This window comes from Equus caballus, unplaced genomic scaffold (assembly GCF_041296265.1).
Source record: "Equus caballus isolate H_3958 breed thoroughbred unplaced genomic scaffold, TB-T2T haplotype2-0000437, whole genome shotgun sequence".
NCBI lineage: Eukaryota > Metazoa > Chordata > Mammalia > Perissodactyla > Equidae > Equus > Equus caballus.
This window is the reverse complement of record NW_027222394.1, coordinates 2,907,240-2,933,235: the sequence shown is the minus strand read 5'-3', so window position 1 is coordinate 2,933,235 and position 25,996 is coordinate 2,907,240. Positions and strand designations below refer to the sequence as shown.

The 25,996-nt window shown below is 49.4% G+C and overlaps 2 protein-coding genes across 2 annotated transcripts in view; both read left to right on the top strand.

Moving 5' to 3' along the window:
• Positions 1-268: 268 nt before the first annotated feature.
• Positions 269-9,446, top strand: LOC138922948 (ral guanine nucleotide dissociation stimulator-like). The gene is made up of 14 exons (XM_070259407.1): positions 269-429; positions 831-941; positions 1,808-2,001; positions 3,370-3,560; positions 3,707-4,011; positions 4,783-4,998; positions 5,365-5,468; positions 5,977-6,046; positions 6,817-6,885; positions 7,325-7,399; positions 7,974-8,000; positions 8,372-8,493; positions 8,699-8,802; positions 9,142-9,446. The coding sequence occupies exons 1-14, from the start codon at positions 292-294 to the stop codon at positions 9,201-9,203; spliced, it is 1,788 nt and encodes a 595-aa protein (XP_070115508.1). The 5' UTR covers positions 269-291; the 3' UTR covers positions 9,204-9,446.
• Positions 9,447-9,807: 361 nt separating this feature from the next.
• Positions 9,808-25,996, top strand: part of LOC111772043 (uncharacterized) — a 45,052-nt gene continuing 28,863 nt past the window's right edge. Inside the window, exon 1 of the mRNA XM_070259409.1 lies at positions 9,808-9,838. Within this exon, the coding sequence (XP_070115510.1) occupies positions 9,808-9,838 (31 nt within the window). The remainder of the gene's footprint in view (positions 9,839-25,996) is intronic.

The following is a 25,996-nucleotide window of genomic DNA, read 5'->3' as shown; positions in this document are numbered from 1 at the left end:
CAAGCTGGAGCACTGGTTCCATCTCAAGGTCCTGTGTTGGGATCTGTGCTGGCTATTTGTGTACAGTTCTGGAGGTGACATGGGCAAGGAGGGTGAGCAGCCAAGATCCCAGAGAGGTTTTGGGTGGGTGTGATTGAAGGAAGGGGCCCAGGTAAGGGAACCTTGAGGAAGTGACCTCACTTCCTTGGAGACAGACTCCAACAGAACTTAGCACACTGGTCTCCAGGCGCCCACATTCTAGACATAACATCCTATCGAGCCCACTTGAGTGGTGACACTGAAGACAAGAGGATGTTCTATTGCTGTCTCCCGAGTTGTGGAGGCTCTGGCTTCAGGAAAGCCAAGAAAAAGAGCCTTTTCAGTCACTATAGACACTGGCTTGGCCCTCACCTGCACCACCTCTGTCCAATTGGCAGGAGGAGCACTCAGGTAACACAGGGAAAGCCAACCGGGTTAGGCCACAACTGGATGCCACCCCCACACCCCTCTGAGCCTACTTGTCTGTCGGAGGGGAGTGAGAGATGGATGGCGGGGCAGAGCGGGGACCCACCCTGGGTAGGAGCTGTTCACTCGGTGTTGGAAGCCTGGCAGTGTGTCATGTTCCCAGCCTAGGTGGTGGCTAGAAGGATGGGAGAGTGGGTGCTGGGAACCAAGCTCCTCTAGCCATAGGTTAGTCCCGATCCATCCGGTTGTCATATGATTCCCTCCCTGGCTGGAGGTCTATGCAAATGCTGCTCGGTACCTGATCTGTGCTGGGGTTACCTCCTGTGGCCAAGTCGAGGCAGGCCCCTGAGACCTCCTGGCCCAGCTCTCGGTCACTGTCTTTGCAGAGCTGCATGCAGGAGGTGGTCGAAGAGCTGACGGATGGCTTCGGGTACTCCATCTCCCTGGACAGGGGCCAGCTGCACCGCACCACCATCAATCACCTGGGCTGCTCTGAGGTGAGAGTGGGCACGGAGGGGTCTTCCCACCCAGAACCTTGAGATGACCAGTGCAGGCCCAGAATAAAAACTCAAACTGCCCATCTCCTGGGACCCTAACAGGGCTGTCCCCCCTGAGTGTCCCACAGTCCCAAAGGAATCTGGACTTCCGCTCCTCCCCACCAGCTGCATAGGAGGGTAGGAGGGCACTCTCTGCATTTCCCTAGGAAGATTAGAGAAAACGTTGATGTCGTTGTCACTTCCCAATAGGCCCTGAGTATCTTTGAATTTTGCCTTTTTTGGAAAATGGAACCTCGATAATGAGGGTCTCCAAACTCCCTTTAATGTAAGAGAAATAACCATCAGCGTGTTTTGGAAGTCAAAGGGATTCTCAGAACGTGTCACTGCCCTTTACACTGTTTCCAGACCTGGGAGGGGTGAGGTGGCCACATAACATTTCCCTCCGGGTCAGGGTCTGATGAAGCCTCAGGCAGTTAGAGGGGATGTCCCTCAGCCCCCAGTTTGGGCGGTCCTCAGTTCTGACCCACAGGACCTAGAGAAGCCACTTGGCATGCCTAAGCCTCTGTTCTCCTCTCTAGAGAGGGCGTGTCTGTTGAGGACTCACTGGGCTGGTGCTCTTCACAGAGGGAGGTCTGTTGTCCCTCGGCGAGCAAATGGCCTCGAGGGAGCTCAATGTGGAATCCTTTGCAGGCTCAAAGTCAGATTGTACTTTGAAAGCCCAGAGCCTTGCTGAGTGTGGGAGCCCCTGTGTCTCCTGTCGCACACGTCTGGGAGGGGCTAGGAGTTCCTGTGTCAGCTGCAGACCTTGATAATCCTGGTGGTTTGCAGTTGTGGCCCTGACCCTGTGTCCTCCTCATCCCACCCAGAGTGAAGATGAGTCCACTCTGTCTGTAACTGAGGCCTGCAGGATGCGTGCCCTCCAGGCAGGCATGATGCAGAGGCTCTCAGAGACTGTGCTGCCAGCCTTCCCCAGCAGAGTCCTCTGCAGTGTCATCACCTCCCTCTGCAGCTACTCAGGCTCCAGCACAGCCCACCAGGTGCTGGACCAGCTGTTTCCCAGGTGACGGCCCACCTCCTCCTCAGCACAGTGGTGACTCTGCCCACTGCCAGCTTGTGTCTTGCCTTGGGAATGTCACCACATCTCTCTGAGCCTGAGTTGGCTCCTCGGAAACGTGGGGTGGGAGAGGATGAACTTGCTAGGCTTCTCCTAGGAATGAGTGGGATCAGCCCTTCAGGTGCTACCCTGGTGCCCGGCTCTGCAGAGAGGGTGGTGGGCCATGCTGTGGTTGCTGGTGGTGATTATTTCTCTGCCTCCCATGAAAAGTAGTCTTCCTCTCCCTTCACTGGCTTGTGGCTTTTTGAGTTTGGAAAAGCACCTGGAGAGCACCCTGTCAAGGAGTTTGAGATGCCATCCAGCTGGCCCTGGTGCTTGTCCTTGGTGTAGCCACTTAGGGATCTCTAGGCCCGCAGAGGGGCCACAGGCCCACTCAGACACCTGCGGTGGTTCTGGTTGGAGTTCATTTAACAATGTCTATGAAGGACGTACTGTGTGCAGGGCATCTGGACACACTAAGTGTCACTCAATAAATGAAGCAGACAGCCTCCCTGGGCCTCCTCTCTAATCTGAGAGTCAGTCACACTTGACATCATTCCTAGGTCCCATCTACCCTCCATCCCGGCTGATGCCCTCATCCCCTTTGGGACACATGGAGGCAGCTTGGCCCATTGCGTGCGGGATGCTGGAGGACAGGGCCACCTCCCAAAGTGAGTGGTCTTTGGGTCGAGAAGGAGGGCCTCCTGTCTCTAGCAAACAGGGTGCGGGGAGAGGATGGAGGCTGTGGCCGGGTCAGGCCTGGGAGAACCCTGCATCTCACCCATCTTGTGATTCCCATGGGAGGGCTGAGTTCTGATGGCTTCCACTCCGGCAGGACTGGACTCAAAGAGAGCTATGCATGGGTCCCAGGCCCCCTGAGAACCGGAAGGGAGGCTGGGCTGAGTTGCCTCCTAGAGACCCAATCCCAGCAGAGTCCCAGCTCATTCTGCCTCCCTTTCTCCACATCCACCCCTTGTGAGCACCACCGCCAGGTCCATAGTAGGAGGTGTGTGAGCAAGCTGCTCACAGATCTTCTCGAGTCTTCATTCCAGTGGCCCATTTGCATGGAGGGCTGGGGTGGGCTGTGTCCAGACCCTTGGGGAGGAGAGTGTGGGTGGGAAAAAGAGACTCTCACAGACTCTGTGTTCAACCTGCTGGATGAGCAGACCTGCCACAGCCAGGACAGCCAGCCGGGGCTCAGGGCTGGGATGGGCCCCTCCTCTGGAGGGGGAGGAGATGGCACAGGGGCCCAGATGCTAACAAGAGTGCCTTGGGAGGGTGGTGTTTAAGGAAAGGCCGGGCCACTGACTCTCTGGCCCATCTGCCTCCCTTCAGTGCTATCTATTTCCTGCTGGGAACCTGGCTGGGCCAAGGGCAGGATTGCAGGGAGCCCCTACAGTTTCCATGCTGGACCCTGCAGCTGGCCATTCTGCACGTCAGCTTTGGTGGCTCACATGTGGCGTGCCATGCCTACCTTCTGCCAGGACACCTGGAGCACCTGAAGGACATTGAGGCCAAACAGAAAGGTGAGGGGACTGGAGTCTGAGAAGACTGTCTGTGTTGAGGTTCATGGGCTAGAGTTCCCTTAAAGGCAGTGGAGTCCTTCCTGTCTTTGGAAAGGCACAGAAACTGTCAGGTGTGTGGGTGAAACTTTCTCCTTATCCTGCTGCAGAGCCAGCTCCAAAGCTCCTGCCACATCCAGAGCCAGAGCCGGAGCCAGAACCAGCCCCTGGGCTAGAGCCATCTCCAGCTCCAGCCCCACCACCCGTGGCAGAGCTGGAGCCAGCGTCACCTGCATCGGACCCTACAGGGCTGGAGGAAGGGGCACCATTAGCTTCAGCCCCAGTGCCAGCTCCTGAACTAGAGCCCACTGAACCCTGGGCTGTGACCACCGAAAACCAGCTGAGGGAGGAGAAGCTGAACATCTTGGACTTCCCTCCCCGGCTGGTGGCAGAGCAGCTGACGAGGATGGAGGCGGTGAGCAGCAGGGCTTGCAGGGCAGGGGGGCCCTGCCTTCCTGTGCCGTGAGCTGCCCCACACCTGCCATTCCCTGATCCAAAATCTGATGATCTGGGTCCACATTCCTGCTCCCCCGTTACCAACACTGCGACTTAGGCACTTTCTTAACCCCAAGAGCTCGCTGTCCCCACGTGCACAGCAGAGCCAGACACTAAGAGCACCTGCTGCACGGGGTGGCTGTGCCGATGAATGAGGTGGAACAGAGAGGAAGTTGGGCAGGGTCTGGCCCTTTGGTGCAGGAGGGAGCTCACTGAAGTGCTGCCAGGTCCTTGGGCCAATCACGCGTGTGCCCAGGGGGCCTTCAAATCCTCAGCACGTATCAGGCATGTGATGTGTACTGACTCCAGCGGAGACAATCAGATAAAGCAGGTGCTTCTCCCTGCCTCAGGGGAATGTGCATGGGAATGGGGAGTGGGACCCAAGGGGGACTGTGATGGGTGGAAGATGTCCCTTGGGGTGGCCTGTGAGGGCTGTGTTCTGGAGCTTGGAGGAAGTGAGATGGGGCTGGGAGCAAATGCCCTCCCTTCTGCACAGCACTGTGTCCCGGGTCATCTTGTGCTGAGACCTTCAGTGGACACAGACAAAACCCAGGGAATCCCACACACCTCAGAGATCACATCCTCTTCTTCCTGAGCTCCCGCTCTGTCCTCAACCCGCCTGGGACTGTGGAGGACCATGGATGCCGAGCTGGGGTGAGGCAGTGCTGGCAACACTCTGAATCTTCCTCAGGAGCTGTTCAAGAAATTGGTGCCTGCCCACTCCCTGGGCTCCATCTGGTCCCAGCGAGACCACAGGGACCACAAGTACCTGGCACCCACCATCCATGACACTGTGGCACACACAAACACCTTGGCCAACAGTGTCATCGCTACGTGCCTCGGGGCCCTGGGCATGACAGCGCAGGACAGGGCCAGGATGGTGGAGCTGTGGATTCATGTGGCCGAGGTAAGTCATGGGAGGCCCATGGAGGCCCTGTCTGGAGTCATGGGAATTGCCTCTTGTTTCTCAGCTGTCGATATTGAAGTCTGTGGTCTGAGTCCCTGCACTGGCCCTAGACACTCCTGCCAGGGCCACACTGACCTTGACTTGAGGTCCTGGTGGTGGCAAGCTCACTTCCTTCCTGTGCTCCTTCCTTGTGTTCAGCTAAAAATCCTTATGCCTGGCAGTGTTACTCCTCAGGTCCCAGGTGTGCCCTCCCTGGGTTTCCTGGGCATCTGTCTCATCCAGGACAGGAGAAGTCCATGAGGGGACAGAATCCAGAGCTGGAGAGCTCCAGCCCCCACTCACAGCTCAATCTCTTCCCTTCCCTAGGGGTGCCTAGGCCTCAGAAATTTCGCATCCTTCCACACAATCCTTTCTGCTCTGCAGAGCCCTGCCATTAAGCGTCTCAAAGACACCTGGGGACAAGTGTCCAGGTGGGTAGGCTGCTCTCCATCCAAGCACCATGAGGGGGAGGTGGACCCTGCACCCAGCATTGGGTGGCCATGGCCCCCGCAGTCAGCTGAGACCACCTGGGAGAAGTGAATGCCTGGGACACGGACTGATCTGGTTCCTGGGTCTCTGAGCCTCTCAGGGCCCTTAGGCCAGCGGTTCTGCCCAGGAACTCATTTCCTTCAATATCAGATCCTGACTTGAGCCCAGTTGGAGATTCTCAAGTGTTTCCTTTGCAGCAACAGAAATCTCCATCCAACTGAAACCAAGAGTGTTCAAAACAGATCTATGTGGTAGATATGGGAATGGAGGCCCCAGGTGACAACAGGAGAGGCCCCTCCCCAGTCCCATGGGGACCTCGGGGCTCAGAGCAACCCAGTGAAATCCCTCATCCAGGCCCCAGGCTGTTTGGGTCTTCTGGGATCTCAAACAAATGGGATTTGCCCTTCAACCACCCCATAATCTTTCTTTCTTTCTTTCCCACTCCCCCAGGGAGAGCTCCTACACCTTTAAGAAGTGGTGCAGGGGACAGCAGCATGTGAGCAAGAGACTGTTCCTGAAGGTAACCTGGGGCTGGAGATCTGGGAGGAGGGGTGTGCGAGGGGGCCGGGAACATCCTGAGGGCATCCTAGGAAGTGAGGCTATGGTAAGGCCATCCTGGGGTTCAGAGATCCCTGTCGGTGGGGCAGGAAGGAGATGCCGCACGGCCACCACCAACACCCTCTGCCCTCTCCCTCCATGTCTCAGTTTGGTTATTGTTGGGACACACTCTGGGAGTGCAGAGGTCAGGACCGTGGTCAGTGGTGGGGCAGGGCGAGGGGTGAAGGCAGCAGGGACAGGGACTCTGGCTGGGACAGAGAGTGGCCTCTCCTCAGTGGGTCCTTGAGCAAGTCTCTGCCCCTCTGTGGGCCTCGGTCTCCTCCTCTGGGAAATGGAGGGAGATGACATGGTGCAGGCCTCACGGTGGGGTGATACCGTCCAAGGGAGGACAGGAATGGGAGGAGATTTGTGCTGGCTCCTCCTTGAGAGCTGAGGGGAGAGCAGTGATGACAGTCAGATGACAGGGAGTCCTCAGGAGAGCCCTGGAGGCAGGTGGAGTTCTCCCCACTCTTTCCTGATGAGGAAAGAGTCTCAGGGAGGCCTGGGCAGGCCCAAGGTCACACAAGAGTGAGTCCTGGAGCCAGGACTGGTCTAGAATCAGAGCACCCTGAAGGTGGGAACAGCATAGACAGCAGGGGACTGGAGCCAGATGGCCAGGGTCTGAGGTCAGGGGCCTTGAGGGACATGTGGAAGGGAGCAGGGCCTCTCTGACCCTGTCCTTGGCACTGACAGGAGGCGACCTCCGTGTTGGCCACTGCACAGAGGGGCCGCCATAGAGCCCGGGAGAGGCGGCAGCAGCAGGTGAGGGTGCCTGGGGGGAGGTGCCCAGGAGTCAGAAGAGAGGGTGCTCCCCCTCCCAGCTAGAGGCCTGCCCTAGGAGAGGGGCCTTCCTCCTCCAGCGTATCTGCTGTGGCTGCCGAGCCTGAAGGGCCTGCATTGGCAGTGAGCAGGAGGAGGCCTGGAAGGGCTGAGAGCAGGATGGTTTTGGGGTGGGGAGGGGCAGGGGCCACACTCCCTGGGATTGGCCCACACCCAGCCCTGGGACGTGACTGGGGGAGTTTGGTGTTCCTGGAGGGGAGGGGAGGAGGGCATTGTGTGTGGTGGGGGCTCCTGAGGGTCCTAGGCTACTGTACGTGGGAGCCTGGGGTGGGCAGGTGGCTGGGGTAAGGGGTTTCAGGGGAGGGTTCATGGGGTCACCTGAGTGCTGGAACTCATCACCGTCCCCACCTTCATGGATCAGGGTGTCATCCCCTCCCTCGAGATGATCTTCAGTTACCTGGAGCTGCTGCATGATGAGACGGATTATTATGTGGAGGTGAGTGAGCCTGGAGGTGGGGCCGTGGGATCAGGCTCCTGAGGGTTTGGGAGGAGAGAGTCCTGCCTGAGCCCTGAGCTCTCACACTTGGAAAGGTCCTCTGCAGAGCCTCCCAGCCTCCTGTGGAAGCCAGGGCATCAGGCCCATCTCAGCAATGAGTGATGGGAGGCTCTGCCTAGGCCGCCATCCAGGCTCCCAGGGCTGCTGAGGCTCAGAGCTGCCTGACTGTGTGGCCCCAGGAGGTGGTGTCTGAGCTGGACTCAGCCTCTCCCTCTGGCCCTGCCCATGAGGGAAGAGAAGTCGGGCCCCTCCCAGTCAGGAAGCACATCAGTGGCTGAGCTGTCCCTTCCTGCCTGAGGCCTCAGTCTCCCCATGTGTCATCAGAGAGGGTTAGATTACAAGGTCTCAGCTCCTCTGCCCCCAGGTCTGGAGCCCAGAGCCTGGCCCAGGTCCAAGTCCGGTCTCTGGAAGGGCCTGCCCACTGGCAGCAGTGCAACACTGGAAGGGGTGGGATGGGGGCTAGTTCTGGGCTAAGGGGGCTGTTTCTGATGGACTTCGGCTGTCTGCCTTCCAGGGCAATGTGCTCAGCTGTCGGAATGAGGTAAGGAGCTGCGGCCTCACTGTGGTGAGTGTGGGTGTGTGGGAATGAGAGAGCCCCCCTTTCATAACAAGCCCTCTAGCTCAATCCCTGGGGTCGGACATTTATTTGCAGAGTTTGATATACAGAGCTGGGGATCCTATGGTGTTGGCGGGTGGGGGAAGGGCTGGCATCAATGACCCCTTCCTGGTAGAGGATCTATTTCGGGCCAACTGTGAGAACAGGCACGTCCTGACTGGAATTGCAGGGAAGGAGAGTTCCCAAGTTGGCAAAGGCCCCACACTGGCTCCTTGTTCCCCTCCTCACCCCCTCCAAGAGCCCTGCAGGGTACCCCACCCAGGCCATGTCTCCATCCTGTCCTTCCTCTGTCCCAGGAATTCAAATTCATCAAGGACATCGAGATGGTCCAGAAGGCTGCAAATCTGTACACCGTGCAGCCCGATGAGCATTTTGGGGCCTGGTTCCAGGCCGTGGAGCCCCTGAGCGAGGAGGCGAGGTGAGGCGGGGCAGGAGTTGGGTGAGGGCAGGGCAGACTCTCTCTGCAGACCAGCTCCAGTGTCCATGGCCGTGGCTCCATGGTCAGCCTCAGATCTGGCTGCATGGCGACCCCTGGGGCCCTGGGACTCCAGCTGCTAGGAGGCTCTGGGAGGCACAGCTCAGGCGTGGCTCCTGGGAGCCAACAACTCGACTCTGTCCTGTAGCTACAGCCTGTCCTGTCAGCTGGAGCCACGATACCAGTGGACCAGAAAGATTCGACTCTTCTTCACAGACAAGAAGAGCCACTCATCTTCCCGCCCAGGGCTGAGTGAGTGTCTGGACTGGCAGTGGCTGAATCCAGGGGCTCAGTACAGATTCAGGCCAAGTCTGGGCCAGGGGAGTCAGACAGCTGTGGTGCTGGGGCCCCAGCTCCACCGCTGAGCAGTCCTGTCATGGGCGATTCCCCTCGCATTTCTGGGACTGGTTTGTTCCTCTGTGAAGTGGGTGACACTAAATATCAGCCCCTGTGTCAGGGACATGGGGTGCTGTTGGCTGACTGAGCACTCAGAACCGGGGCTGGGGCACAGGGTACAGTGGGTGCGGGGAGGGGGGAGAGTATGCTGTGTTTCTGGGGGAGGCCCCCTAGGAAATTCCTCTCTCTATCCAGACACCAGGCCCCCAAATAAGAGCCCAGCGGTGGTGGCAGATGATGCTCCTGAGACCAGCTGAACTGCAGCAGGGACACAGCGGGGACACTCAGGTGCATGGGGCCACCTCTCAGAGGCTGATGTGAATAAAAACTTTGTGATCCATTTCCTGGGGTCCCTGAAGGCAACAACGGAGTGGACGATCCCCCCATCTCCCTCACACATTTTCCCCAGCGCCTATTTCCCTCTTTGGAGGGGCCATGTTTTTGTTGTCAATGATAAATGCTAAGTTTGGGTATTCTATTAAATTTCTGTTTTTTTCTCAGCCTGGGGGTGGACATGTGGTTCTTTCGCTCTCTGTGCTCATGAAAATGAGATCCAGAATCTCACATTCCTCCTTGAATTCAGAAACCTCGCAGAGTCCTCAGCTCAGGGCATGTGATGAAGAGAGAAGTGCCAGTGCCGTCCCTGGCTGCTGAAGGACATTCCCGTGTCCCCCTCACTCAGAGGACAGGATCATTGCAGTGTGGTTCACCTGGTCCTGGAGCAGAAGCAGCCCCTCCGATCTCCCGGGGCTGAGACGTTGGAGGGACTTTCTCTGGCAGAACAACAGCCACGGAAACGGGGGTGTCTTTAAAAGTAGCACTTGCTTGGGGCCAGCCCAGTGGTGCAGCGGTTCAGTTCCCATGGTCCCCTTTGACCGCCTGAGGTACGCTGGTACAGATCCTGAGTGCGGACCTAAGCATCCCTTGTCCAGCCACGCTGTGGCAGGTGTCCCGCATATAAAGTAGAGGAAGATGGGCACGGATGTTAGCTCAGGGTCAGTCTTCCTCAGCAAAAATAGGAGGATTGGCTGCAGATGTTAGCTCAGACCTAACCTTCCTCAATAGCCAAAAAGCTGGCCCTGGCCTGTGCCTAGCACAATTCCTGCCCAGGACCGTGGCTGCCTTTCTGCACTTGGAGGACGAGGGAACATTTTCCCAGTTCCTCTTGCCCAAATGAGGAACTTGTTTTCTGATTCAGCCCCTGGAATTGCATCCACTGTAAGTGGGGAAAATCCTGTAAAACCTCAAAATGTGCACGTGGAGAGGGCGAGGCTAGAGGAAGGTCCTGTGCAAAGGGACTAAGGGCAGGCAGGACCCTCCCTCTCTGGGCCCCTCTAGGGTCTCCCTGTTCACCTTTGACCTGGGCTTGGTCCTCCTGGGATTCGGGTCCATGACTCTGATTCCCACTTCCTGCTTATTTTCTCTCCAAGGGGAAAGATTGGGGAGGCAGATTTTAGCGCCACAGCTGGGTCTCCCTCCACGAACCTGGTGCTCCCTGTGAACTAGGATTTTCAGCATCCCTGCACTTCCGCATGCAATTCTCTCTTAGGGCAGAAATTCCCTAGATGCCCCTAGCCTTTCTGTCAGGTCCATCATGGCCACTCCTTCCAGGCTGGATCTGATGGATCCCAGGTGAGCTCTGGTTTTCCAGGATAACAGACCATCACCCTGACCAGGAATGACCCCACAGTGTTCCTTGCTGCCCAGGGTGACCTCTGGGCCCGTGTGGTTCTCAGGTCCATGGACTTGGACAATCACCAGTTTACACACTCTGGTGTAATTTGACTGGCTTTTCCGAAAGTGGCAGCTGGGCCCGAGCCCATGAAGCATGTAGCCCCTGGGGTGACTGGAGTCTTTTCCACAGTCTTGGCGGTGGTTCTGTCATCGAGGTGTGAACCTTTCCTGTTGGGAAGTTGGAAAGATGAGGCCTAAGAAAGGTGTGAGTTGGGGGTCCTGCGGGCGATGCCACCAAACTAATGTTCTGTGGGTGTGCATGGACACAGCCTCACCAAGTATAATCCGGAAATGCTCCCCATGTGGGTGTCCAACAGACACTGGTCTGGCTCAACCGGAGAACCCGCCTGAGAACCAACAGCTAAAGGGTGACCTCCCTGCCTTTCGAGCTTCATCCCCAGGAAACACCATGTAAGCAAGGAGCAGATGAATCGCTTGTCACTTCTGAGTTATCCCCTCCTTCCTGATCACTGCAAGTGTCACTCAGACACTTGGCAGGCCGGACTCTGCCAGGGAGGCCATCTCAGGACAGCCAGAATCTGAGGATCAATCCTGGTTCCCGGCAGCCCAGGTCCTTGCTGATGCGGCACAGCCACCCAGGAAAGAGACTTGCCAGAGGAAGGTGGGGAAGGCTGTGCTGTCCCTCCAGGGAGAAAGAGTCGCGGCAGGTCCCAGGGCTAGTCCAGGGCTGGGATGAAGGCACGGGTGTCCCACGAGTGTCTCCTCCAGGACTGGGGTGCTCCTGAGAGCCAACCCGGCAGGTAGCAACATTCAGTAAGTCACGTGGGTACAGCTGTGGCAGAGGAGGGACAATTTATCCCATCTTTGGGTTTCCAAATTGGAAATTGTTTGCTGAAGTCCATGAGTAAAGCAGTTAGAAAATCTGGATGACATGTTAATTTTTGAAGGAAAGTATGAGTTACCAAAACTGGCTTCCCAAGAGCTAACTAAAGGGAAGAGAAAATAACAATGTGAATCTCTTGAAATCCCTCAGGTGCATATAGTGTCAGAGAGAAATCATCAGAATATTTGAGGAACTGGAAAGCAGGGTTCTGTTTAAACTGTTGCAGGTGTAAGGTGGGGATGGGTGCTTGCATCTTGTCTTCCAGTGTAAGTGAAAACAAGATCACATTAGGAGTGAACTCAGTCTTTCCAAAGTGGTGTCAGACATGGGATTGTACTCCTCACTCACGTCCCTCAAGAATATCTTGCCACGTGGTCCATTCATTGATGCATCTTCCATTTACAGGAGCTAACAAAAAAATCTGTCCCATTGACAGCCATACCATCCAGTTAAATTCCACCTCACCCAACTCACAGTGTCCCGCAAGCCTCTCTTGGTGATCTGTCTCATCACAGTGAGGGATTCATGCCAGAGTATTCCAGAACCTTGGGAACCATATTCATACCACCTCCAATTGCCAAGACAGGAGGGTCTCTGGGGAAATGGGAATGGGAAACCTGACTCTCAAACACTGCCTTTCCCTTGGCTCGCCTTAGGATTTCTCCCTGAATGACATGATTGCCCCATTCACCTGACTGCTGCCCCCTCGGTTTTGGTGGCTCTGGAAGAGGTACCAAGATGTACTGGCCTTTCCTTCACCATTGAGGAGACCAATGAGAACCCTTCTTGACTCCTCAACCTGCCCTTAGGTTTTGATGTGTACACTGCCTGTCCCAGTGACCACAAGACCTTGGAGACCACTCTGACTCTCCTTAGGGAATTGAACTCTCTCTAACTACAACCACCAGACTAGAGCAAAACTGGGGCCACTGTTTTAGGAACAACTTCAGCATTTGCAGCTAAGGTTGGAACACTTCTGGAGATCTACCAAAGCCCCTGGGTAAGGGGTCTGGATTCTGGAGAGAGAGATTCCGGTCTTCACCAATGAGTTCTCTCATCCAATCATAGGGAAAGGCAGAAGCTCTACGTATGTCATCCCAAGGACTTCTCAGTTTGTGAGATTATTAACTGCGTTGGGAAGGAAGATGAGGGTGAAGAAGAAGTGCCATGGAAACATTGAGACTCAGCCCAGGGTCATGCTCAAGGCCAATGCATCCACCGCACTGCTCCTGGGAACATTGGCTGAGGACAGCTCACAGCTCTTTCCCTCACAGGACATGCCCACAGCATAGGGAACCGCCTAACCTTAGGACACAGTCCTCTCGAGGGACAGCCAGAGGCCCATGTCTGGCTGATAAGGGAATAAGAAGCCTGGTCTCAATTTGGGACAACACCAAAGGGCTGTCCCAGCTCCAGAGATCCTTGAGAGTTGGCAGAGACTCAGTGGCAACTGTCTTGGCCTTCAGCTTCTCCTTCAACTATCCCCGCCTTGCTAACTTCCCATAGGGATATCTCCCCAGAACGCTTCCCTAAACCTTCCACATGGAATCCTCCCCCTCACAGTCTCTTTCCAGGGCTCCATCTGTGACAGGCAGTAATCAGGAGACATTAATGCAGAACACAGCAGCATGAGATTCGGCAAATGCTGTTCTGGAAGAATGATCTGTTAGACAATCTGAGAGGGTAGGTCATTGTAATCTCCAGGATAACTTAGGTAATGCTCTGGTAATAAATGCAACAATTGAGAAATTCATGACTAAAGATGTATTTCTCCTCAGATTTACATCATACATTGATAGTTGAGGTGAAGGGACCCCTGCTTCCTAAGTCACGTGGGGCAAGGCTGATGGAGGCCCCACGATCTTGTTGGTACACCATCTGAAACTGATGCCTTCTTCAGTTGCCACCAAAGGACAGAAAGAGAACCTAGGGTCTTACACCTCCTCTTTTATTCTTTGGCTTAAAAGTGATGCCATTGGTTGGAAGGTGCCACATATCCTTTCCAAAACCAAGAGGTCTAGGAAACATAGTCTTCTGTGTGCCAGAGTGAAAGCAGAAGTGGATGCTGGCCACCACACTCTCTTTCTTTTCACCAAAGGATATGATTGCTTTCCCTCTCACATAGAGAATTAACTCACCCTCTTTCCCAAGGAGGACATCTGAAGACCCGGTAGACTCAGAAACCCTAGCTGACCCTTGGGCTAATGGGACAAAGACTTCAGGGACCACACATGACAAAGAATACAGAACTCGCAGGAGTGGATCAGAAAATTCACTAAAGAAATGAACAAGGACTATTGTAATAAGCAGAAACAAGAAACGCTGGGGATGGGGAGAACCTGACATCCTCAATTGTCACATCATCCTATTCCAAATACTCAGTCTCCTGCAAGAAGTTGCAGGGCATACAAAGGGACAAAGAAGGATGGCTCATACAGAGGAAAACTTCATGATTAGAAGGGGCCCTTGAGGAAGCACTGAGGGGTTACTGCAGAAACTTTTGTCTGCTTGCTGCTATTCACATTCCTGTGCTGAGCCTATGTCTTCATAAGCTTGTCGCGGGGATGCTGAACAGCTCTGTTTCAGGGTAAGACAGAGTCAGAGGGCATGGATACCAGCACCTGATTTGTCTATTCTCTTCTGTCTTTCTCCATGACTATATCTACTGTCTCATCTTGCTTTACAAGCAAAACCTGGAAAACCTACCAAAGCAATTATTTTTGGGTTTTTCTACCAATAGTACAGAAAATATGGCTGTTACTTTTGGTGCTGAAACTCAATTTTGTGGAGCAAATTTCAACCTGAATTTGAAGTTTGTTTAAAATAGTTAAACATAGTATAACCATATGACCTGGCACTTCCACTCCTAGATATTTACCCCCTAACATCGAACACAGGTGTACAACCAACAATTTGTCTAGGAATATTCACATCAGCCCTGTGCATAATAGTCCAAGGTGCAAGGTCCATCAACTGATGAAGGGAGAAACAAAAATGGGGACATCCATGCAATGGGATATGAATCAGCCATGGAAAGAAGTGAACTGCTGATGTGTGTATAATCTTTAAAAACACTATGCTAGTGAAAGAAGGCAGACACAAAAGGAGAAATCTTTATGTTTCTATAGATACGAAAAGTCCAGAAAAGGCAGATCAATAGATAGAATGTCCCTTCCTGGTTGCCAGAGGCTGGGCGTAGGGTGGAATGGGGAGTGGCTGCCTAATTTATATGGGGTTTCCTTTAGGATGATGAAATCTTGTGGTCCAGACAGCAGTGATGATTGCACAGCACTGGGAATGTCCTAAACCCCACTGAATTGTGGGTGATTCACCTTTTCACAGTGAATTTTACGTGACGTGAATTTTACCTTAATTTAAGAAAACAATACAGAGTTCATTAGCTCCCACAACAGAGTGTCAAGAGCCCCTGTGGCTCAAGGATGAAAGGGCTCTATCAACAACCTCATGACTACTCCAGGAGTGGTAGATTTTCATTTTCTCTCATAGTGAGAGTGTTCTGTCCATTGTCACAAGACTATTCGATTCTTGGCCCCAAATGTCCAAAGACAGTGAAAGAAAATATGCCCTGTCATACCCCTTTTCACTAGACAGGGCTTTCCTTCCAGAAGCCCCAAGGGAACTTTCTGGGTCAGGGTTGCAATCCAGCCCATCACTAAGCTACACTTTGAGCAGTGACAGGATTGCATTCAATTCCTTCCCCACTGTTCTCAGGTGAGAAGAAAAGGTCATGTCGCCTGAGTCCATGAGATGGGAAACACCCAAACCAAACTTAGGTTCTAGCAAGGAGAAAGCCATCAGTACACAAATAACTCCCTGTTCTAGGATTTAATTTTCTTATTAATAGACTTCACTTTTTAGAATAATTTTAAGTTTACAGAAAAATTCTTCATGGGGCTGGCTCAGTGGCATAGTGGTTAAGTTTGTATGTTCCACTTTGGTGGCCCGGGTGTCCCAGGGTTGATCCCGGGTGCAGACCTATGTACCACTGATGAAGCCATGCTGTGGTGGTATCCCACATACAAAATATAGGAAGATTGGCACAGATGTTAGCTCAGCAGCAGTCTTCCTCAAGCAAAAAGAGGAAGATTAGCAATACATGTTAGCCCAGGGCCAATCTTCCCCAGCAAAAAATAAAAAAAATAAATATATATATATATATATATATACAGCAGACAGCACAAGTTCCAATATCCTCCCTCATACCCCAGTTCACACACACTTTCCCTTGTCATCAATATCTTGCATTTGTGAGATACATTGGTTATATTTGATGAGCCAACACTGATACAATATAAAGTAAACAGCTTATATTAGGGTTCACTCTGTGTGTTTTATCTTTAATGGGCTTTGAAGAATGTATAAGGACATCTATCCACTGTTACAGTATCATACACCATAATTTCTCTGCTCCAAAATTCCTCTGTGCTCCTCCTATTCATTCCTCCCTCCCTCTGCCCAAGTCCTGGTAACTACTGAAGTTTTTACCATCTCCTTGGTTTTGCCTTCTCCAAAATGGCACATAATTGGAATCATACAGTGTGCAGCCTTTTCCAATTGGCTTCTTTTACTAAGAAATGTGCATTTAAGATTCCTCCATGTTTTTTTCTTGGCTTGATAATTCATTTCTTTTCTATTGTTGAATAATATTCCATTGTTTGAATAGACAACAGTTTGTTTATCCATTTACCACTTGGAGGGCATCTTGTTTATTTGCCATCTTTTCCAATAATGAATAAAGCTGACATAAACATTCAACTGTAGGTTTTGTGTGGATATATGTTTTCAATTCATTCAAGTATATACCAAGGAGTGAAATTGCTGGATCTTAGGGCAAGAATGTCTAGCTTTGTAAGACACTTCCAAACTCTCCTCCAAAGTGGCCGCACTGTCTTGCATTCCCAACAGCGATGGATGAAGTTTCCTGTTGCTCCATGTCTGCCTCAGCATTTGCAGTTGTTAGTGTTCTGGGTTTTGGCCGTTCTAATAGGCCTGTACTTGTATCTGATTGTTATTTCTAATTTGCATTTCCCTGATGGAAAGGATGTTGAGCATCTTTCTGTGTGCTCATTTGCCATCTGTGTATGAAAGGGCAGAAACAGAATGGACTGCAGGAACAGAGATGGCTGGGATGACAGGAAGGTGGAGGCAGAGATGATCTTCAGGGCTGACTAGGCACTGACTATGCCCTCTGTCAGATAAATTGTGGTCTACCTAACATTGAGTTTTGAGTGAAAACTCCATAGTATCTGGTTGTGCACACATATATCTTATTGAGGCTTGAGTTTTTATATATGTTTTTACTGAAAGATGCCGTAAGCCCTATGTATAAACAGGTTGCTGTACAGTGTCCAGCTGCCACGTGACGCCCAAGCTTAAGCAGAACGAAGGAGAACACATTGAGTCTGGAATGGGAAAAGATAGTCCCACAAGAGGTGACAAGTCCAGCACAGGCTGTGCAGACTCCTTACCTCTTGGTGAGGAAGTGTTCCCCGCCCAAGACTCCTTCCTAAGTGGCCCAGCAGGTGATGACAGTGTCAGAGATGATGAGAGTCTATCTTGAGTGGATGGTGTCTGCCATGCAAGCAGCATGTGTTGCCTATCACCAGAGGCAGAAACCCAAACACTTCTGCCACTGCGTCTTAGTATTGGAGTCTCCAAGGAAAACACAATGCAGCCAAGCACTGGGTGGAACAATGCTTTACTCACATAGAGGAGACAGAGCAAGATCAGTTTCAGTGGTAGGCAGTGGTCCCCCATGGCCAGTGGGTTCCTCCTGGCAGCTGAAGCAGTGCAGCTGGCCTGCACACACCCTTCTCATGCTGTAGAAGAAAGAACCTGACCCCCTCTGCAAGGGACAAGTATAGCAGTGGAGTTGGCCAGCTGCCACGTGACGCCCAAGCTTAAGCAGAACGAAGGAGAACACATTGAGTCTGGAATGGGAAAAGATAGTCCCACAAGAGGTGACAAGTCCAGCACAGGCTGTGCAGACTCCTTACCTCTTGGTGAGGAAGTGTTCCCCGCCCAAGACTCCTTCCTAAGTGGCCCAGTGAGGGTCCACAGACCACATGAGCTGGATTGCCTCTCCCGGCAGTGTCAGTGGCAGCCAATGCCTCTCCCATTACGCATTTTCATTTTGCATTTGCCACCAGAGAGAGCCCTGAGAGGAGCTACATCTCTTTTATCTCTTGGAGGACACTTCATTCCTGAGAAGTTTCCGTATTCTTGGCTAATTGGGTTCATAATCTAATCATTTTTATATTTGTGTATGTAGCATGCGCAGTATCCCCTCTCTAATGCTCAGTTCACTTGCAACACTGGAGGTGCTTACTATTATATTTCTATTTTAGAGCTGAAGATTCTGAGGTCAGAAGAGATTACATAACATCTACGAAGTTATTACGTTTACTAAGTGCTGAAGCCATGTTACCAGGTCAGACAAGCTTCCTTCAGAGCTGACCTTTTTAACCTCTAATGACTTCTTGTAGAAAAGAGAAGAGTGAATGCAGGTTCTTTCTCAAGATCATTGATTGAGGGAGTTCTTTGAAAATAAAACAAAAAGCAACGCCTTCGTGTTAGGAAAAAACCTTACAGTTCTCCTTTACCCGGTGTCTCATCTTAATTTTCACACGGAACACCTCACTTCACCAAATCTGTGTGGGTTTTCCCCACACCAAGCAATTCCGTGGACACCAGCTGGGCGTTCTACAATTTAACCTCATTCTGACACTCTGTAGCTGGAGATAGCATCAGATCCCACTGGTTGAGGGCTCAGTCCCATGACACTGCCCCCCACTTCAGATGCCAATGGCAAGTAGTAGGTCCCCAAGTTACCCACATTTTCTGTCCAATTTAGCTACAAATCAGAGGTTACCACAACTTCCTCCTCAGGTTCGATTAATTTTCTAGAGCAGTTCACAGAACTCAGGGAAACATTTATATATGTTTACCAGTTTATTGAAGGATATGATGAACGATACAGATGAACAGCCTAATGAAGAGACACACAGGCTCAGGTTGGGGAGGGTCCCGAACATGAGAGCATCTGTCCCTGTGGAGTCGGGATGGATCACCCCCACTGTAGACAGATGTGTTCACCAACCTGGAGGCACCCCAAAGCCCATAGTATTGGGATTTCATGGAGGCTCCCTCACATAAGCATGACCGCTTATTAACTCCACTTCCAGCCCCTCCTCTCTTTCTAGAGAAGTTGGAGGAGAAAGGGGGGATGGAAATCCCAAGCTTCTAATCACAGCCTGGTCTTTCTGGTGTCCAGCCTGCATCCAAAAGCCATACAGGAGCCCACCCAGAGTCGCCTAGTTAGAACAAAAGAAGCTTCTATTGCTCTTGGCACTTAGGAATTTACCAGTGTTCCAGGAGCGCTGTGTCAGGAACTGTGGGCAGAGACCTATCTATATTTCCTATTATCTCACAACGTTTTTTCCATTTCACATTACTGTCTCCAGATACTGACTGTCGATACAGCACATGTTTGCACCCTTCTCTGCTGTATTAAGCCTGGGTGGGCTTGACTGCTCCCAGAGGCCACAGACGGGGAAGCGTCCGTAATCTGTAACGCCTGTTCATGAGTATCTGACTACAAATACTCTGCTCCTCAGGCATATGCAGACATGGATAAACTGCAGCCAGAGGCTCAAAATCCGGAAAGAAGGGGCTATTAGAAGCTGAATCCCTATAGAGGATAGAGGGGGGAAGAATTTTCCCTCTATTCTTCTAGGTTCTTCTGGCTGTTCTAAGAGTTAAATTGACATAAGACAGAAAAAAGGAGAAAAAGAAAACAAAGTTTAATAACATGTATGCATGGGAGAAACCTAGGAAAACTGAGTAACTCACCAAAATGGCTGAAGCCACCACCTTAATTACCAACTCAAGCTGAAGACACAGGGGATGTTGGCGGTGGGGGTTTGGGACTTCCAGGGGCAATTCATGTGGAGATGGAAAGTAAATGTTTGGTAAATAATTGTTTGCCGTACCTGGCAGAGACTTTGGAGACAGAGAGGACTGTGATCCACCGGGCCTTGCTGGGTTCCTCGCTGTCTGTCACACCTCGTTCATATCACACTGTAGTTTCCATGGTAGGAGTTCCCTCCTGGAACAGGCCTTCCATCTAGAATTCTTTTAGGCAGTTATGGGGAAGGTCAAAGTCTTTTGCTCTTAAAAATAACCAAGCCAAAGAGAGACATTTTGGGGTAGCAAATTCTGCTCCCCTACAGTAGTTAGATTCATGAGGATCTGGAGCAAATGGGAAATGTAAAGTTCTCCTCAAAGGAGGCCCACATTTTAGTTATCAGCATTATTACATATTTAAGTATGTAATGCATACATAGCACAACCGTTCAAAAGGCAAAAGGGGTCAGCAAACTTTCCTTCCAAGTGCTCAGACACACAGTAGTTCACTTCAGAGAGAACAGTGCTTTAATTTTGGTGTGTATCCTTGCAGAGAAGTTACTTTCATATACAAATAGGCAGATGCTGAAAATACACACACCTACCTATAAGCGTATATAAATATATAGGTCTATACTATGTTAATATGCAATCTCAAATACATATATGCATTTCTAAGTATTTATCTTTTTCTTCACACACATGTGGTTCCAAATCAGTACATTAGACGTGTCATCATTTCCCACAGCTTCAAGTTAGGTCACAGTATGTGTGGCTGCACCCTAGGCTAAATAACCCATCTTCTACTAACACGCATTAAGGATTTCTCTGTATTCTTACAAGCAGCGCTCCAATTATTAAAACTGCGTAAACTACAGTTTGCATCTATCTAGGCTTACACGTAAGTTAAATTTTCAAAAGTGTATTTTCTGTGTGCATTTTCACTTGTGATGAGTTTTCACTTGAGTGTCTTTTCACTTGAAAAATTTCTCATGGTGACTGTACCATTTTACGTTTTCACAGCAATGTGTGAGTGTCTGTTTCCCCAGCCCACAGTTCCTACTCTGACTCTCCATTCTTCTTGCGCTAATGCTCTACTTTCTCCTCACCTCAAATATCATTCAAAGAGACATTTTCCCTCTGTGTCAAGGCTCAGCGAGGATTCCACACTTGTCACTTTAGCCACATCTGTACTACAAACAGGAGAACACTGCAATATTATTCCTTTTGTAGGTTCAGCAAAATAAAATCTCATTCACACACATATTTCTAAGATTACTTAGGGTATTTCAATCTCTGACAATGGATAAAAACTAGGCTGAGAACATGATCCAGTACCTCTATAAAGAGTTTAACTGTTTAAAAAAATGTTACATTTTGTGGACACTGAAAGCTCATGGAATAGGAGTAAACATGAGTTGGGAACTGTGAAATAACAAGAAATATATATATTGATGTCAGCCCCTGGTTCCTGACACAGAGCTCCTAAAACCCTTGTAAAAACCTAAGTGGTGAGAGCAGTAGGAGCATCTTTTGTCCCAACAGGTGACTCTGGTGGGCCCCCGGATGACTCCAGGATGGGGGCTGGTTACCAGAAAGAGCAAGTCTTGACTAGAAGTTTGGAATTTTGAGCCCCATCCTTCATCCTCCAGAGAGGGAGAGGGGCTGGAAACGGAGTTAATGATTGATCATGCCCACGAGAGAAAGCCTCCAGAAAACCCCAACAGTACAGGGTCTGGGGAGTTTCTGGGTGAACACGTGGAGGTGCTGGGAGAGTAGCATGCCTGGAGTGTGCATGGATCTGTGCCGGTTCCCCATGCCTTGCCCTAGGCACCTCCTCCATTTCGTTGCTTCAGAGTTATATTCTTCTATGATAAACTGGTAATCTTAGAAGTAAAACATATCTCTGAGTTCTTTGAGCTGCTGTAGCAAATTAAATTGAACCCAAGGAGGAGGTCGTGGGAACGTCTGATCTATAGCCTGTCGGTCAGACGTGCAAGTGACAACCGGGGCTTGGGATTGGCATCTGAAGTTGTGGGGGGGAACAGTCTGGTAGGACTGAACCCTCAACCTGTGGAATCTGATGCTGTCTCCAGGTAAACAGTGTCAGAATTTGGGTGAATTGAGTTGCATTGTAGGACAGCCAGCTGGTCCAGGGTCCTGGGTCCAGGAACCTCAAAGAGGAACAGAGAAGGAAGTGACATGAAATAGCTGTTCTTCAATAATTCTAAGAATTAATAATATTATCTGAGGAAATGTGGAAATCACACAAGCCAGGAAAGGAGAGACAAATGGCCATAAGATGCTTGTACAATAAAAAGAAATGAGAAAATTTGTGTGCCATAGAATTTTGCTTGTGTGTGTGCATTTTAAAGTATAATAACTTAATATACAATTATAACCCAGTTTCAGCTATCAGTATCGTAACAAAATAATTTCCCCATACAAAAAATTAAACACAAACATTTTAACGGCTACAAAATTATATTGAGGGTGTTTCGTTACTTACTTAACCATCTCAATCTTTGGGAAATTTAGTTGTTTTCCGTAATATGCGATTATAAACGATGCTGGTATTAACATATATTCATACTAAAACATTCTGTATATTTTTTATTTTCTTACGCTAGGCGTATAAGAGAGCGTGAACTGAGAAAAATTTTAATTGCTCCTAATTTATATTTCCACCAGCACTACATAAAGCTTCTTACCTCAACAGCGTTACCATAAGGGATTAGTATTTCTTTAAACAATAATTTTGGAAAGGGAGCCTTGGAATGCAATCACAAAGGTAACCATTGCAGGACAGGAATTCTGAGTTTCCTTCCTATATAGATTTTAAGAACTCTGCCTAAAGCCAAACAGAAGCCTGATCTTCTTTTCTTTATTTTTTTATTTTTCCCAAGGATTGGCACCTGGGCTAACAACTGTTGCCAATCTTTTTTTTCCCTGCTTTTATCTCCCCAAACCCCCCCTGTATAGTTGTATATCTTAGTTGCACGTCCTTCTAGTTGTGGGATGTGGGACACCGCCTCAACGTGGCCTGACGAGCAGTGCCATGTCTGCGCCCAGGATCCGAACCCTGGGCCGCCACAGCGGAGTGCATGAACTTAACCATTCGGCCACGGAGCCGGTCCCTGGATCTTCTTTTATTTTATATGAATTTTTTTTTCTTTTTTACCCCTTTTACAAAAGAAAGATCCAACATCAAGTGATGGAGCCATTGGCCTCCCCAAAGATGTTCACAGATCGCTGCATCCTTTGTCTCTCTTTTCTGGGAGGGGTACATGTGATCAGGCTGTGTTAAACAACTTGATCACGAATATCATGTTGAGCTAGCTGATTTAATTACTCCTTCCCTGAGACTTCAGTGCCACAGGGACTGCTGGATTTGGAAAAAATGACCCGAGACCAAAAGGGGATATTGGATAGGTTCCAGAACTTTTTAAAAATCTCTACTGCAGCGGAATGAATAAGACAACAGAGAGAAACTTTATTAAGCTGGATTTCAGGGTTTCTCAGCCTAGGCTTCCACTATAGGGATAACGTCCTGAGCAGAGAAATTTTTCTGTTAATCCTAGATCACTTAGAAGAACTCTTACTTACTTTTGGAGTGCCAGAACTGACATGTTGAACTAGGACATGGGAAGCAGGAAGAGTTAACAGTGGATGTCTGTGGAGTGTGCTGAGGAAAAGTTTATCTTGCCATGTCTCCTTAATGGACACAAGAAGGTTCATACGTACAAGGAAACTCCATTTTCCTATGAATATGTCCTTGCCTCATTGAAATACAGGAATTTTCTATAATTCAAAGGATGGAATATATCTTCAAGAAAATTCTGAATGAGAATCAAAGCAAACAATGCTTTATTTTGATAAAAAACAATAATAACAAAAACACTGAAGCAGTTATGCAGGTGCCATATCCCTCTGGTGAGCTGGGTTCCCTGCCCTGGTCTGAAGAGGAGAGTCCTCGCTACGACCTCACACAGCATTCCCTTCTGTGTGTCTATGACATCTTCCATGTGTTTACTCCTGGAACACAAGGAGAGATCTCCAACTCAGTGACACCATGCCAGTTGATGCACGCGGGCCAGCTGGCCACTGAGGGCTCTGACAGTCTTCACTGATGGTCATGACCTCATGATGCATGGCACAGAACAATCTTCTCCACTTTGCCAAGTTTTAATATCCTCCACGATTACAGTGTTTAGACAATGAGTTACATGCTTATACATTACAGTAGCTGGGAGGGGTTTCCTTCCAACTTCTGGTATTGGAGGGAAAGAAAGGACAACTTTGTGAGTCAGTCAAGCCATAGGAGACACACAAAGGCTGTTCACATTGTAGGAAATAATCAGATCTATTTTTTTTAAAAAATCAGTCTGTTGAGTGTTGAAGTCATTCTCTCCAACGTTTTGTCACTTGCAGAAATTCTTGTATGAATTCATTATAGGAGAAACCGAGTTTCTTCTGACTTTCTTATTATAATTAGAAACAGTGAGATGAAGGTGCTTAATAGGATTACTCCAGGGCAAGAGGGGTCCCTCTCTGAAGGGTCCTGTAGATGTGGATTTCCTACATAAAATAAGTAGAATGATGGGATTTCATCTTTAGTTTGAGAAGAGGTCTTTTCATTAAACTTTCTTGGAAACAAGAGGGCGAGATGTTCGCAGTAGCAGGGATAACGAAACTATTTTGAAATAAGCAGAACTTCAAACTGAGGAAACCTAGGGGATTTTTCCAGTGGCAATGAGGAAAGCGGGAACTGGAGAGAATATGCCACCAGCTTGGGATAACAGGAACCTCACAGCTCCAACGGTGATCTGTCAGCATGAAGGAGGGTTAAGTGGTCTGAATCATCAGAATATGAAGAAAAGGACAAAAAGAAGACACCACAAGTCAACTCAGACCTAGGAAGAGACCCAGAGGCTTCACTTTGGGATCCTCCATGGTTAATAAACCTGTGTTCTTTCATAATTGTGAAAGGAGGCTTGCCTCCCCCAACAGTCACATTCAATTTCTATTATTAAGTTGACAAAATTAAGAATTTTCTTCTTTCTCCTCCAAAGCATACTGACAAATAAATACTAGATTTGCTGAGGCAGGATTCCTGTTTTGAGATCCACAGAAAAAAGAGCCTGAGTGAATTGTAGCTCTGTGAAAATAATCTTTGAAAATGTCCAGTTAAGCTTATTTTAAGTACTGAGGCAATCAGATTGTAACCTACGGACTCAGAGGTCAGTGTGAGCTGGTCATTGACGTGAAATACATTTACAAAGAACAGTTACACTTGTCCTGAAAACAGTGTTTGTGCTTTCACTTTTTTAGAATCTGAATTTGGAGAAGAACCTGATTGACCAAAATTATAACTTTAAGAACTTCATGAATAGAGAAATTTCTTTCTTTTCACCTTCCTTTCTTCTATTTCATTTTCATTGTGAAATATACAAACACAAAAAATGGATACATATTAGACAAGGAGAACTGATCGGTGGTTACCAGGGGAAAGGGGGGGTGGGGGGAGGGCACAAAGGGTGAAGTGGTGTACCCACAACATGACCAACAATAATGTACAACTGAAATCTCACAAGGTTGTAAACTATCATAATCTTAACAAAAAAAATGGATACATATAGATGGTTATTAAATAAACAACTGTGTGACATCAACCCAGGTCAAGAAATAGAGTACTACTACCACCAGTAGGTCTCCTGCATGCCCCCTACTGTTGCTAGACTCCTCTTGCCCCCAGGGTATCAAATATCCAAATTAGCATAATAACCCTCCCTTGCCTTTCTTTATACTCTTATCATGTCTATTTCTATGCCAAAATCATAGTCTGATTTTTGCCTGTTATTTTTCCCTTGTGTAATTAGGGTAACATATATATACTGTTGCATCTGATTTCTTTCATTCAATATTAAGTATTTAAGATTCATACTCAGTGCTGCAAGTTAATCCTATTAATACACCATTTTGTTTATTCCTTCGATTGTTGATGGAGGTCTGGATTGTGTTCACTTTTGGCAGCTACAAATGATGCTTCTGAGACGATTCTTCTGTGTGTGTATATATATATACACATATATATATATCTGGTTACCATTCACATGGATTTACTTATGGTATTAAGCAGGGATCATAGGGTAACCATATCTTCAGCTTTACTGGGGATATTGTCATTTTTTTTCTTCAAAGTCAACAAACCAATTGATAGTCCCACACTGTAATTCCCATATCTTCACATTCTTGCTGACACGTAATACTGTCCAGATTTTAATTTGAGGCTTCTGGCGGGTGTGTGGTGATGATTGTGGTGTAAATTTACTCAGCCTTTTCTTTTCTGTAACTCTGTCCCTGGTCAAGATTTGTGTGGGGGGGGACAGGGTAGGGGGGAACCCGGGATTCCTACATCATCCTACGTGAAAATGTTTGTGGGGCACTGATATCATTTATTTCTTTTACTTTACTTGGTATTTCAAGTGCACTGTCCAGTAGTGTGGCCAGGACACAGAGTCATTTCTCAAGGACCCCACGGAGTCT

What these genes read in the sequence shown, in the direction of transcription:
- LOC138922948 (XM_070259407.1), top strand. Translation starts at nt 292, where the DNA reads ATGTTCTATTGCTGTCTCCCGAGTTGTGGAGGCTCTGGCTTCAGGAAA. An exon ending in ATCACCTGGGCTGCTCTGAG is followed by an intron (nt 942 to 1,807) that starts GTGAGAGTGGGC and finishes CATCCCACCCAG; the next exon opens with AGTGAAGATGAGTCCACTCT. An exon ending in ACCTGGGGACAAGTGTCCAG is followed by an intron (nt 5,469 to 5,976) that starts GTGGGTAGGCTG and finishes CCACTCCCCCAG; the next exon opens with GGAGAGCTCCTACACCTTTA.